The 14,698-nt window shown below is 38.5% G+C and overlaps 1 protein-coding gene across 2 annotated transcripts in view; it reads right to left on the bottom strand.

The window, feature by feature from the left end:
- Positions 1-12,319: 12,319 nt before the first annotated feature.
- Positions 12,320-14,698, bottom strand: part of FBXO9 (F-box protein 9) — a 28,570-nt gene continuing 26,191 nt past the window's right edge. For both annotated transcript variants that reach the window (XM_058306891.1, XM_058306890.2), the window contains exon 13: positions 12,320-12,908. In XM_058306891.1, the coding sequence (XP_058162874.1) occupies positions 12,800-12,908 (109 nt within the window). In that variant the 3' untranslated portion in view covers positions 12,320-12,799. The remainder of the gene's footprint in view (positions 12,909-14,698) is intronic.

Genomic DNA, 14,698 nt, shown 5'->3' with positions numbered 1-14,698 from the left:
ATTTACATCATTCCAAATAGGAACTTTGTATATTTTATACCTTAACTTCCCATTCCCTATCCCTACTCCATCCTCTGGTAACATATATTCTAGATTCTGACTCTGAGAGTTTCCTTTTTCTAATTATTTCAGATCAGTTTGTCCATTTGTGTCTATATTATTTTACTCAATATGATGTCTTCAAGGTTCATTCATGTTTTTGCATTTATTGGGACTACATTCCTTTTTGCAGCTTAATAATATTATTTATTCAGCTATAAAGAAGGGCATATCTTTTTTGTCTCTCTTTTCCTTTATTGCAACCTCTTTTCTGTATAGATGAACTTGTTATATCTGACTGATCCCTTACTTGTATATACTTGAAGTACTTTCTTTGTGGTTACCCTGGGGTTTCTGTTACATAACCTATGCATATAAACTACTTATTTGAAAAGATAAAAAACAAACAAACAAACAAAAAAAACTAACAAACAAAAACCCACAGAGATCTGCCTTGCAGGCCTTGCAATAAACTCTTATTAACACTAAAAAAGAATAAAGAAAAAAGAAACTTCCAGGAAGATGGAGGATGAGAGAGGCAGAAGGATCATTTTTCTCCCAAAAAAAATAACTAGAGGATAGGTGGAGATTGGAGGGATGCTCTGAGGCTCAGGACACCAGGGGAAGGTGAGGCACCACCCAGAAGAGAGAGGGGCAAAGGAAAGGAGTGACCTTTCTGGAAAATCCCATGAGTAAAGCAGCAGTAGCAGCACCAACAGCTGGCACTCATCTCCCTGCCCTTGGAGCAAACAGAAGTCAGCAGAATGCCACTGCTATGGACTGCAGTGGCTGCTGACTGAGGGGTTTGGGGTGATCCTCTTCCTCAAAAAAGGGGAGAAGGAAAGACACAGCCTACATCAAATTCAGATTTTGGCCAGTGAACTTGGTCTGCTGCATTGGAGGGATTGTTCTTTTTCAGATCACGTGGAACTGCAGCACTGTTTACACTGAGAGCGGGTAGGGAGCAAGAGATAATGTGCTTTCTCACACACCCTCCCTAGTGCTCTGGGCGGCTTGCTGAGGAGACAGAGAGGGTGAGGGGGCAGCCAGTCAAGGGAGAAGAAAAGCTTCTGAAAAAGTTTGTTTGTGAGACTTAGCCAGCCCTGAGGACATTGCTTCTGCACCACCCACTATGGAGTTTCACTGAGTGTATTGGCTCCTAGTACCAGTGGTCTGAGCTGAGAGGACTGTCAATGAGCACCATCTGCTGGCAGACCAGAGAAGTGCACAAAAAGAGAAAAATAATAAATTAAAAGTCATCAAGTGCCTTTACTGACCCCACTCCAACGCCCTTGGAAACTGGCCTGCACCCCATTACTGGTTCCTTAGCCCTGGTTTGAACAGTTAAACAGGGGAAATCCTAAATATCTAGAACAAGTTGAACCAAGAGTCAAAGAACGGTGGTAGCACACAGCTACTTAAGAATAAATCCCTAGGCAAGAGAGAGAAACTGAACATCAGAGTAAACTCAACATCAGAATCAGATGCTTAGACATCAACAAAAAATTACAAGCCATACTAAGAGAAAAGAAGCTATTACTCAGGCAAAGCAACAAATCAAAGCTCCAGATGAGACACAGGATGTGAAAGAACTAATTAACAATGTTCATGTCAATCTCCTTAACCAAATCATGGAGTTGAAGGACACCATGGCTCCAGAAATAAAAGACATTAAGAATTATTATTATTATTGAAAAAAAAAGACATTAAGAAGATACCGGGTGAGCATAAAGAAAAATTTGAAACTTTGGACAGAAAAATAACAGCTTATGGGAATGAAAGACATAATAAGTGAGATTAAAAATACAAAAGAGAAGCACAACAGCATATATGAAATAAAGGAAGAAAGAATCATCAACAGAGGACAGAACAGCTGGAATTGAAAAAAGAGAAGAACAGACAGAGAAAAGAATGGAAAAAAACTAGCAGGGGCTCAGGGAACTGAATGACAGCATCAAGTGCACGGACATACATGTTTTGGGAGTTCCAGAAGAGAAGGGAAAAGGCACAGAAAGAGTATTTGATAGCCAAAAACTTCTCAACTCTCATGAAAGACATGAAAATACATGTCCAGGAAGGGCAGCATACTCCAATAGAATAACCCCAAATAGACTTCCCTAAGACATATATGTTTTGAGTATAGCAGGGAATCACGTAAAATGACAGCTTCCCACCAAACTGAGAGGGATATATCAAACCAAAGAAAGTCTCAGACAACTTCAGCTTGGTGAGCAAAAGACCACTTAATAGGGGGCTTACGTGAGGAAGCTCTTCACATGGTGGTAGATCCAAACCTGGTCACGGTCTAAATCCTTTCCATGGTGGTGGGTGGAAAGCACGGTGCTTCTGAGGCTTGAGTCCGCCGTCTCTCTCTCGGAGAGTCTGAACCTGGTTGTGACCTAAATTCTCCCATGGCAGCAGGTGGAGAGCATGTCAGTTCCGAGGCTCGAGTCTGCACTTTCACAAAGCAAGAGGATTCTTTTATACTACAGGTCTATGTGGGGATGGGGTGGGCACAGGAGGAGGGAGCATGATTAAAAAGTGCAGTGCTCAGAATAGATAATCAAGGTCTGGACAGTCACAGTATTTCCCAGCAGAACAGAAGTTACACTTTCACAGCAGCTATGTAAAATGGGCATTTACAATGATTTTTGTCAATAAGGCTAAAGTTACATCTTTCTGTTGATATGAAGGGGCTTAAACAGCTCACAGAATAGTTGTTCTTGGAGTTTCCTGGGAAAGGAGTCTACGCATACCTTATCAGTCACGAGCTCTCAAACAGTTATTTCTCAAGACTGGCTGTGTAACTATTAAGAAATGAAATGCTGACTAAAGGGGAAAGAATGCTGACTTAAATGGGAAAGAACTGGAAGGGTTGTGGGAAAATTGTAAAGTCATACATATATGTTACAACTAAATATTTAGAATGCCAAATGCCAAAGATAAAGAGAAAATTCTGAGAGCAGCAAGGAAGAAGTAAAACATCACATACAAGGGATGTCCAGTAAGACTTAGTGTAAATTTCTCTTCAGAAACAATGGGACAAGAAGACAGTGGTATGATATTATTCAGTACTGAGAGAAAAAATGCCAACCAAGAATTCTTTATCTGGCAAAACTGTTCTTCAAATATAATAGTGAGCTAAAAATATTCACAGATAAACAGAAACTAAGAGAGTTTATAAGCAAGAATCCAGCCCTGCAGGAAACACTAAAGGGAGTTCTGCAACCAGATGAGAAAAGAAAAAAAAGAGGCTTAGAGGAGTGTGTAGAAGTGAAGACTATCTGAAAGAGTAACCAAAAGGGTAAAAAAAAATGGACAAAAATATGATATGATATGATATATGATATGATATGATATGATATATGAGAGCCAAAGGATAAAGCGGTTGAAATAAGTAATGCCTTTAGAGTAATAACATTGAATTGTAATGGATTAAACTCCCCAATCAAAAGACATAGGCTAGGAAATGGATGTAGCTCAAGTGGTTTAGTGCCTGCTTCCCATGTACAAGGTCCCAAACAAACAACAAAACAAAAAAATGACTCTCATTGGGTAGCAGATGTAGCTCAGTGGTTGAGCACCTGCTTCCCATGTATGAGGTCCTGGGTTCAATCCCTAGTACCTCCTAACAAAGAAACAAACAAAAAAATGAAAAAACACAGAGGTTAACAGAATGGATAAGAAGACATGAGCCATTCATATGGTCTCTGTAGGAGACTGACCTTAGACCTAAGGATGCAAGTAGACTGAAAGTGAAAGGTTGGAAAAAAATATTTCACAAAACAGTACCAAAAGAGAGCAGGGATGAGCTATACTGGTGTCAGAAAAAAGAGACATTAAATGCAAAAAGTGATAAGAGATGCAGAAGGTCATTATATGTTAATAACATGGACAATCTACCAGAAAGGAGTAACAGTCATAAATATCTATGCACCTAACCAGAGTGCCCCAAAATACATGAGCCAAACTCTGGCAAGACTGAAAGGAGAAACAGACATCTCTCAATAATAATTGACAATTTCAACAAACCACTCATATCAATAGATAGAACAACTAGAATGAAAATCAATAAGGAAACAGAGAAATTGAACAATATAAAAAACAAGCTGGGCCTAACAAACATGTACAGAACATTGCACCCCAAATCAGCAGGTCATACATTCTTGTCAGGTGCTCCTGGATCTTTCTCTAGGATAGAACATATGTTGGGCTATAACACAGCTCTCAATAAATTTAAGAAGATTGAAATTATACAAAGCACCTTCTCTGATCATAACAGAATAAAGCTGGAAATCAATAATAGGCAGGAAAGGCGGAAATTTCCAAAAGTGTAGAGGCTAAACAACACACTCCTAAAGAATCAGTGCGTCAAAGAAGAAATTGCAAGAGAAATTAGTAAATATCTTGAGATGAATGATGAAAAGAGCACAACTTATCAAAACTTATGGGATACAGTGAAGGCTGTGCTGAGAGGGAAATGTATAGCCCTAAAAATGTATATTAAAAAAGAAGAGAAGTCTAAAATCAAAGACCTAACTGAACACCTGGAGGAACTAGAAAAAGAACAGCAAACCAATCCCAAAGCAAGCAGAAGGAAAGTAATAATAGATTAGAGCAGAAATCAATGAAATTGAGAACAACAACAACAACAAATAGAGAAAATAAACAAAACCAAAAGCTAGTTCTTGAGAAGATCAAGAAAATATTTAAAAACACAAAACTTTAGACTAACAAAGAAAAAAAGAGAGAAGATACAAATAGATAAAATGAGAAATGAAAGGGGGATGTTAATACTGACCCTACAGAAATAAAAAGGATAAAGGGATATTAAGAGAAATTGTATGCCAATAATCTAGACAACCTAGAAAAAATGGACAAATTCCTAGAAATGCACAACCTACATTGTCTCTATGAGAAATACAGGAAATCAACAAATCAATTACAAGTAAAGTGATTGAATTAGGCTTCAAAATTTTTCCAACAAAGGAAAGTTTAAGACCAGATGGCTTCACAGGTAAATTCTACCAAACATCTCAAGAAGAATTAATACCAGTCCTGTTTAAACTCATCCAAAAGAATTGAAAAGGAGGGAAAATAACCCAACATATTTTTAAAAACCAGCATTACCCTAATACCAAAGCCAGATAAATATATTACAAAAAAAGAAAATTACAGCTCTTTAATAACATAAATGTAAAAATTCTCAACAAAATACAAATTGAATCCAACAGCATATTAAAAGAATTATACACTATGATTAAGTGGGTTTTATTCCTGGTAGGCAAGGGTGGTTCAACATAAGAAAATCAATTAATGTAATATACCACATTAACAAATTGAAGGGGAAAAAAAACACATGATCATCTTAACTGATGCAGAAAAGGCATTGACAAAAATCCAAACACTTTGAAAAATAGATATAGAAGGAAACCTCCTCAACATAATAAAGGGCATATACGAAAATCCCACAGCCAACATCCTTCTCGATGGGGAGAGGTTAGAAGATTTCCCTCTAAGATCAGAAACAAGACAAGGATGCTCACTGCCACTGCTATTATTCAGCATTATGCTAGAAGTTCTAGGTAGAGCAATTAGGAAAGAAAAGGAAATACAAGATATCCAAATAAGAAAAAAGGAAGTAAAACTCTCACTATTTGCAGGTGAGATGATTCTATATTTAGAAAACTCTGAAATGTCTACAGTAAACCAACATGAGCTAATAAATGAGTTCACAAAGTGACAGGATACAAAATCAACATGCAAATATCAGTAGCATTTCTATACAGTAGTAACCAGCAAGCTGAGGAGAAATTTAAGGAAAAAAAATTCCATATACAATAGCAACAAAAAGATTCAAATACCCAGGAATTAATGTAACTATGTACACAAAGGATCTGTGTTCAGAAAACTACAAAACACTGCTAAAAGAAATCAAAGACCTATACAAATGGAAGGACAATCTGTGTTCATGGATTGGAAGACTAAATATCATGAAGATACCAATTCTACTGAAATTGATTTATAGATTCAGTGCAACCCTGATCAAAATTCCAACAAATTTTTGATAAGCCTACCAAGTCCATTTTTCTGGGACAGAATAGTATCTTCAACAAATGGTGATGGGAGAACTGGATACCCATAACTTAAGGAATGAAAGAAAATCCCTATCTCACTCCCTATACAAGAATCAACTTAAAATGGACCAAAGACCTAAACATAAAAGCCAGGACCATAACACTCCTAGAGGATAATAGAGGGAAACATCTATAAGAACTTGTATTAGGTGGGAGTCTTTTAAACCTTACACCCAAAGCTCAAGCAACAAAAGAAAAAATAGATAAATGAGAGCTCCTCAAAATTAAACACTTCTGCACCTCAAAGAACTTTGTGAAAAGGGTAAAAAGGCAACCTACTCAGTGGCAGAAAATATTTGGAAATCATACATCCAACAAGGATCTAATATATATATTACAGAAAGAGATTATACAACTCAACAATTAAAAGACAAATGAACCGATTAAAAAATGGGCAAAACACCTGAACAGCCATTTTTCTAAAGAAGAAATGCAAATGGTGAAGAAACATATGAAAAAATGTTCACCATCACTAGCAATTAAGGAAATGCAAATCAAGGCTTAATGAGATGTAATTTCACACCTATTAGAATGGCTGCTATAAACAAAACAGAAAACTACAAGTGTTGGAGAGTAGGTGGAGAGATAGGAATGCTTTCTCACTGTGGTTGGAATGTAGAATGGTACAGCCACTGTGGAGGATTGTTTGGCAATTACTAAGGAAGTTAGATATAGATCTACCATGTGATCCAACAATACCACTACTAGGTATATACCCCGAAGACTGAGAGCAGTGACACAAACAGACATCTGCACGCCAATGTTCATAGTGACATCATTCACAATTGCCAAAAGATGGAAACATCCCAATTGTCCATCAAGTGATGAATGGATAATCAATCTGTGGTATATATACATGGTGGAATATTATGTAGCCATAAGGAGAAATGAAGTTGTGAAGCATATGACATCATGGAAGAACCTGGAGGACATTATGTTGAGTGAAGCAAGCCCGATACAAAAGGACAAATACTGGGAGTGGATGTGGCTCAAACAATTGAGCACTTCCTTCCCATATGGAAGGTCCCAGGGTTTGGTCCCTGGTGCCTCCTTAAAACAAACAAAAAACATCCATCAAGCAAACAAATGAACAAACCAATGCAGGGGAGCCCATGTGGCTCAGTGGTTAAGTACCACCTTCCCAAATATGAGAACCTGGGGAGGGAAGGAGGGAAGGAAGGAAGGAAGGAAGGAAGGAAGGAAGGAGGGAGGGAGGGAAGGAAGGAAGGAAGGAAGGAAGGAAGGAAGGAAGGAAGGAAGGAAGGAAGGAAGGAGGGAAGGAAGGAAGGAAGGAGGGAGGGAAGGAAGGAGGGAAGGAGGGAGGGAAGGAAGGAGGGAAGGAGGGAAGGAAGGAAGGAAGGAAGGAAGGAAGGAAGGAAGGAAGGAAGGAAGGAAGGAAGGAAGGAAGGAAGGACTGTGATTGTGTTGTTATGAACTAAATATTGTTTTGTTTTTTTAGATTTTTATTTTTATTTATTTATTTAATCCCCCCCCCCCGCCCCCGGTTGTCTGTTCTCTGTGTCTGTTTGCTGCGTCTTGTTTCTTTGTCCGCTTCTGTTGTTGTCAGCGGCATGGGAAGTGTGGGCGGCGCCATTCCTGGGCAGGCTGCACTTTCTTTCGCGCTGGGCGGCTCTCCTTACGGGTGCACTCCTTGCGCGTGGGGCTCCCCTACGCAGGGGACACCCCTGCAAGGCAGGGCACTCCTTGCGCGCATCAGCACTGTGCATGGGCCAGCTCCACACGGGTCAAGGAGGCCCAGGGTTTGAACCGCGGAGCTCCCATGTGGTAGACGGATGCCCTAAATATTGTTTAAACTCTTGGAGATAATAGCTAGCGTGTAAGTCAACAGAGTAGAGAATGTGGTTCGAGAATGGAATGCTGAGGTTTAATTTGTGCAGAAATGGTAAAAAGTTGTTTAGAAATGAATAGAAATGGTGAAAACACATCATAAGGTTTGTAATTAGCATTGCTAACATATGCATATGATAGATGTTTGTTTTTTTCTTTTTTTTTTGGAAAAATGAAAATACTCTAATATTGCTCAAAGTGATGAAGCACAAATCTGTGATTATACCAAATGCCATTGATTGTACACTTTAGAAAAAGTATATGGCTTATGAACCAAAAAAATAATAAGGTGGATTGGGGGAAAAAATACACCAAATGTAAGATATGGACTATAGCTAGTAGTAATGCTTGATGATGCTCTTTCATAATTTGTTACAAATGTTTCACAACAATGCAAGGTATTGTGTGGGGTGACATATGGGAACCCTGTATGATGTTATACATGTTTGTTTTGTAAGTTCACAATTTTTACTATATGCTTATTTATGTATGTTCATGTATGAATGATATACTTCAATACAACTTTTTTAAGTGAAAAAAATCAGTAGTGTTTCTATACACTATTAATCAGCAATCTGAGGAGGAAATTAAGAAAAAAATTCCACTTACAATAACAACTAAAAGAATCAAATATCTAGGAATAAATTTAACCAAGGACATAAAGGACTTGTACATAGAAAACTACAAAACATTGCTACAAGAAATAAAAGAAGTCCTAAATAAATGGAAAGACATTCCAATGTTCATAGATTGGACAACTAAATATAATTAAGATCAAGTCTACCTAAAATGACTTACAGATTCTGTGTGATCCCAGTCTAAATTCCAACAACTTCCTCTGCAGAAATGGAAAAGCCAATTATCAAATTTATTCCAATAAATTTTTTTGGTCCTGAATAGCCAAAAATTTTTTTGGAAAAGAAGAATAAAATTGGAGGACTCACATTTCCTGACTTTAAAGCGTTTTACAAAGCTACATATTCAAAACAGCATTTTTTCTCCTTTAGTATCCTAATTATATCATACCACTGTCTCCCCACCTCTATGGTTTCTCATAAGAAACCCTCACTAAGTCTAACTGGATGTCCTTTGTATGTGATGGTTTGCGTCTCCCTTGCTGCCCTCAGAATTTTCTCTTTATATTTGAACGTTTGACATTCTGAGGAGTGTGTGTCTTGGAGTAGGTCTATTTGGATTTATTCTGATTTAAGTACACTGTGCTTACTGAACATGTGAATTAATGTCTTTCATGAGAGCTGGAGAATTTTCATCCATTATTTCCTCAGATACTCCTTCTACCCCTTTTCCCTTCTCTTCTCCTTCTGGAGCTCCCATTACATGTACATTGTTGTGACTCATGTTGTCATTAAACAGCCTGAGCCTCTACTCAATGTTTTCCGTTCTTTTCTCTCTGTTCTTCTCTCTCTTCAACTTCAGCTGTTTTATCTTTTGTACCACTTATTCTTTCTTCTTTCATTTCCAGTGTGCTGTTGTTATGCCTCTAATACGTTTTGTTATTGTTTTTGAGGTACTGGGGCTTGGGATTGAAGCCAGGACTCATATCCGGGAAGCCAGGGCTCAGTCACTGAGCCCTGAGTTGGTTATTTCATTTGTTTGCTTGTTATTTGTTTTTTTAAGGAGGCACTGGGGACTGAACCCAGGACCTCACCTGCTTGAGCCACATCTGCTCCCTCTCATGTGTTCTTTTTAAAAAAGATTATTTTTATTCTCCCCTTCCCCCTTGTTGTTTGTGCTCGCTGTCTGCTCTGTGTCTGCCCATCTTCTTTTTTTTAGGAGGCACCAGGAACTGTACCCAAGAGTTCCCATGTGGGAGGAGGTGACTACCCACCTGAGCTACATCCACTCCCTCTAATGTGTTTAGCTCACCTATTCTGTCTTTCATTCCCATGAGCTGTTATTTTTCTCAGGTTTTTAATTCTTCTTTGTGCTCACCCATTGTCTTCTTGATGTCTTTTATCTCTTCAGTCATATTGTCTTTCAACTCACTGATTTGATTTAGGAGATTGGTATGAAACTTGTTGATTAGTTGTCTTAAACCTGCATCTCATCTGTGGAATTGGATATATTCCTCTGCTTGGGCCATTTCTTCCATTTACATAATATGGCTTGTAACTTTTTGCAGATGTCTAGACAACTGATTATGACGGTGGTTTACTCTGATGCTCAATTTCTCTTGCAGGGATTTAGTGGCAGGAGGCTGTGTTACTGCCATTCTTTGATTCTTGGTTCAACCTGTTTTAGGTCTGTAGGATTGCACCTGTTTACTTGTTCAAATTCAGGCCACAGACCCAGAAATGGGTTGTAGACCCACTTCGTAGGGTCTTTGGCAGGGAGGCTGTAAAGGCCAGAAAAAGCCTCTCCTTATTTACTTTTAATTCCCTCACATGCACCTCCTTGGTCTACCAGCAGGTGGTACTCTTTGGCAGCCCTCTCAGAACCCTGGTCAGAGTGTATTCCTTGCAACACCAACGGGCAATGTCATAGGGACCACAACAATGTCAGAGGACCGTGCCTTAAGGCTATTTAGTCTCAAACTTTGAGGCTGTTCTGTAACCTTTACCTGCAGCCCTCTCCCATTTCTCGGGAAATAATTCAATTCCCCTCTGCATCCTCAACAACCAGTCCCCATCAGTAGGCAGACTGTGAGAGTTGAATCTCTTTTGCGACCTGTGGGCAACCAGGGCAAAAAATGGAGTGGTCCTACCCAGCCTGTAAGGGATCTTGGGACACAGCAACATCAAATTTGTTGGCCAAAAGCGGAATCAGCCATACGTTACATTCCTCTCCCCTCTTTCCTGGGTATGTAAACCCCTGCGTGCCCCCTCCCCCTGCCCCCATCTGCAGCTGCTGGCCAGAGGCCAGAGAATTCAAAGCTTTCTGCCACAAGCGGGGCAAGGGAGGAGTACTGGCAGCTATAGCTGCAGGCTGAACTCAGTTGTGCCATTGAGATTCTTTTTCTTTACCCCTCTCTTCTGGGTGGTGTCAAGCTTTCCCCTGGTACCCTAAACCCTGTGACAAAGTCTTTTGATTCACAAAAGATTTTAGTTTTGAGGAAGTCCCACTTATCTAGAAAAGGAATATAGTTTTCTAGGTATTTTTGACTATGTTCTAATAATTTTTATTTCTAAAATAATAAAGCCATACCATAAAGACCTGTGTTACCTTAGGCATGTTGCTTCTGTCCCTCTTTTCCAACTTGAGAAATGTATCATCATTTCTCAGATTACTGCAGAATGTCAACCAAAGTGGATCTCTTCTTTTTGTACAAACACTCAGTATGTGGTTTTCATTTTTGACATCATAAAAACATGTATCAGCTTTTTAAAAGGCCTGTCCCAGGAAAGTGGATTTGGCCCAATGGATAGGGCATCCACCTACCACATGGGAGGTCCACAGTTCAAACCCCGGGCCTCCTGACCCATGTGACGAGCTGGCCCACGCACAGTGCTGATGCGCACAAGGAGTGCCGTGCCACGCAGGTGTGTCCCCTGCATAGGGGAGCCCCACACGCAAAGAGTATGCCATAAGGAGAGCTGCCCCGTGTGAAAAAAGTGCAGCCTGCCCAGGAGTGGCACCCTACACACAGAGAGCTGACACAGCAAGATGACACAACAAAAGGAGACACAGATTCATTTTGTGCTGCTGACGAATACAAAGTAGACACAGAAGAACACACAGCAAATGGACAGAGAGAGCAGACAACTGGGGGGAGGGGAGAGAATTACATAAAAAAAATAAATCTTAAAAAAAAAAAGGCCTGTCCCACTGTGAATTGTGAGGATCTTCAAAGTTGTCTTTTAATGTCAGTTTAAATATGAAAGTGGTAGGGGCTGCAGATGTTGATTTCCGAAAGGACATGAATACTCACCTCTGTCTTTGAATTACCAAATATAAATCTGAATCTGCTAAAGGTCTGCCAGACACAAACTAAATTAAGTGTTAATAGTATTGTTACTAAGAGGTGGGGCTCCTTTAAGTGAAAAGATAATACGCTATTTAGTAAGGGTCAGCTTGTTTCCGGCTTTCATTCTGGAACAAGAATTAGCCTGTGCTTACATGATCCTCTATGGTTCTAAAAACAAAGACGACTGAATCAGTGAGTTGATCTTGCTGAAAAGTTCCAGGCCTGAGGGAGTGAGTCTTTCCTGGATGCATATAAAGAAAGACCAACGATGAAATGAGATGAAATGAGGTAACAATTCTTAAGCCTGGCTACCCTAGGGCTGTTTACATCTATGAAATATTCTGATATTTCAAAAAGCCATCCAAATATATTTTCTTTAAAGAAAACATTTATTTATGATTTTTATTCAAACACACACAGAAGAGGTTTTCATATTTTGAGCCGTGAGTGCACAGACAGGGATGTCATGCGTGAAATAAATGGTTTTCCAGCAGAGCTATTCCCTGATGCATTTAAGTATTAGGATGATCAGGCAGAAAAGAAAAAGAGTTACTTGATAGAAATCTGCTCATAAATCTGCTTGAAAAAGGACATGATTTAAACCTTATTTTAAGGTTTCTCATAACATAAAAGTGCTTAGACAATTTATAATCTTAATTTCAAAACAAAACACCCTAAGAATCAATTATCTCTTTAAATAAAAAAAATAATCAATTTATACTCTTCTTGAAATAACCCCAACAATTTAAAATAAGCTCCAATTCCATATATATATATGTACAATTATAACTTAGGTTTTGCTCTATATACTTTTACTCATGCAATAGTGACAGAGAACTGGACGGAGGCTCTACAGCGGCCTTTCTGAGAGAGCAGTGTAGCTCCTCACTCTGGCGAAGAACAAGGGGGTGTACATCTTGTCAATCTCAAAAGCAGTGACTGCAGTCTCACCAGTTGATCTGGAAAGAAACGCAGAAGTACCAGTTACAATGAAAGTTCGACTCATTTAAAATCCTTGCATGCTGGGGGTTGGGTGGCTATTTTATGCTTTAGCCTTTTTAACTTTTCATTTGTCTCAGTAAATTCTAAGTATTATAGACATATTGTAGAAAATTTGGAAAATTTAGAAAAGGAAAAACCACTCATAATTCCATCATCCAAATAGAATATTGCAAAGTACTTTTTTTCTGAAATACTTTCTCTATCATGTTTTACTATTAAGATCAGACTCTACTATTAATAGTAATCCTGCTGTATTTCATTTAACATTATGGCACATGCATTTCCCCATCTCTCTATAAATATTATTCAGAGTTGCACTGTCTGCTTCTACCAAAATTTACTTAATTATTCCAGTTTTGTTGGAGATTTAGGTTGTTTCCAATATTTGGCAGTTAAAAATCATGTTGTGGTGTTTTATAGTATGTCCTTCAAACAGATTCCTAAAAGTGGAATTTCTAAGACTATCGACATTTTTAAGGCTGTCTCATCAAATTGTGTTTCAGAAAGATAGTGTATACTAATTACATTCATAGACTAAATTTAAAAATTTAATAATTCTATAATCAAGAGCATAATTACAGGCAGTGGGGGAAGCAAGTGACATGTTATACTACCATAGTCTTTTACTTTGCCCCCAAACCAGAAAATTCAAGCGACATTATTAATATTACAATGAAGTCAATGCAATCGCTAGCAGTTACACAGGACAACTATCATTAATGTCCTTTTTTCCTCCCAAAATGTGATGCTTTTCTAATGTGTCAAGCATGAACTATAGCTACCATTCATTTGCTTGGCTCTACTTCTGGGATAGGTTTCTTTCCATGGGAAGAAAAAAAAAAATTCCACTGTACCAGATTAGAGAGAGAAACAAAAGGAGATATTAGGATGGAAGGTAAAGCTGTGAAGAAAGAAAAAAAAATGCTCTTTCTTAGTTGACTGCACCACCCATATGCTTAGGAAAAGTTCTTTGCAAGGAAGAAATGTGACCAAGAAAGTTTTCAACAATGTGTTCAAGGCTGCAAAATAGGTTAATAGAAGCTGGCCTCAAAACGTCTCTCTTGGTATTTTGGATTTAACCAGCATGGAGAGACCTCAGTTAGGCACCAATATTCTTTCAAACTTAAAAACAGCCAGCTTGTATCTCCATGCTAATTGATATTTCATTTCCCTAATTCCTTTTTTATTTTACTTATTTCTGTTCTGGTTCTTTCTCAAACACACCCTTTGGCTCATTAACTAATTCATAGAGGTAAATCTTATCTCATAGACCAAAGAGCTTCAAGCAGGAATCACTTAATGTATTTGGCTTTCAAATAAATGAGATTAAATCTCCGGCAGACTTACTCTTTAACTAAAATTTTATTAAAATCACTGTGCAAACCCTGAGGATAAACCAACCAGAAAAAAAGTGAAAAATGATGGGAAGACTGAAACGTGGGGGAAGAAAGAAGGTCTAGTATTTTTGACTGCCTTGCATAAGTCAATGACTAAGTAATTCATGGACAATTTCAGAGTCAACCTGAGTACCATTTTACTTGTGGGATGCTACTTGCATTTCCAAAGTGGTTGGAGCAATTCACATTCCCACTGGCTCTGTGTGAGAGCTCCTGGGCTCTACTTCCTCATCCATGCTTAGTCTTTTTTAGTTCAGCCACTTTCTTGGTATGTGGTAATGTTACACTTAGGTTTTGTTTCATAATGCAGTGTTAACATTTAGGGATTCAAAACATCTGAGAGTTTCATA

This window comes from Dasypus novemcinctus, chromosome 11 (genome assembly GCF_030445035.2).
Source record: "Dasypus novemcinctus isolate mDasNov1 chromosome 11, mDasNov1.1.hap2, whole genome shotgun sequence".
NCBI classification, from domain to species: domain Eukaryota; kingdom Metazoa; phylum Chordata; class Mammalia; order Cingulata; family Dasypodidae; genus Dasypus; species Dasypus novemcinctus.
Note: the sequence above shows the minus strand (reverse complement) of the source record. Positions and strands in the feature narration are given on the sequence as shown.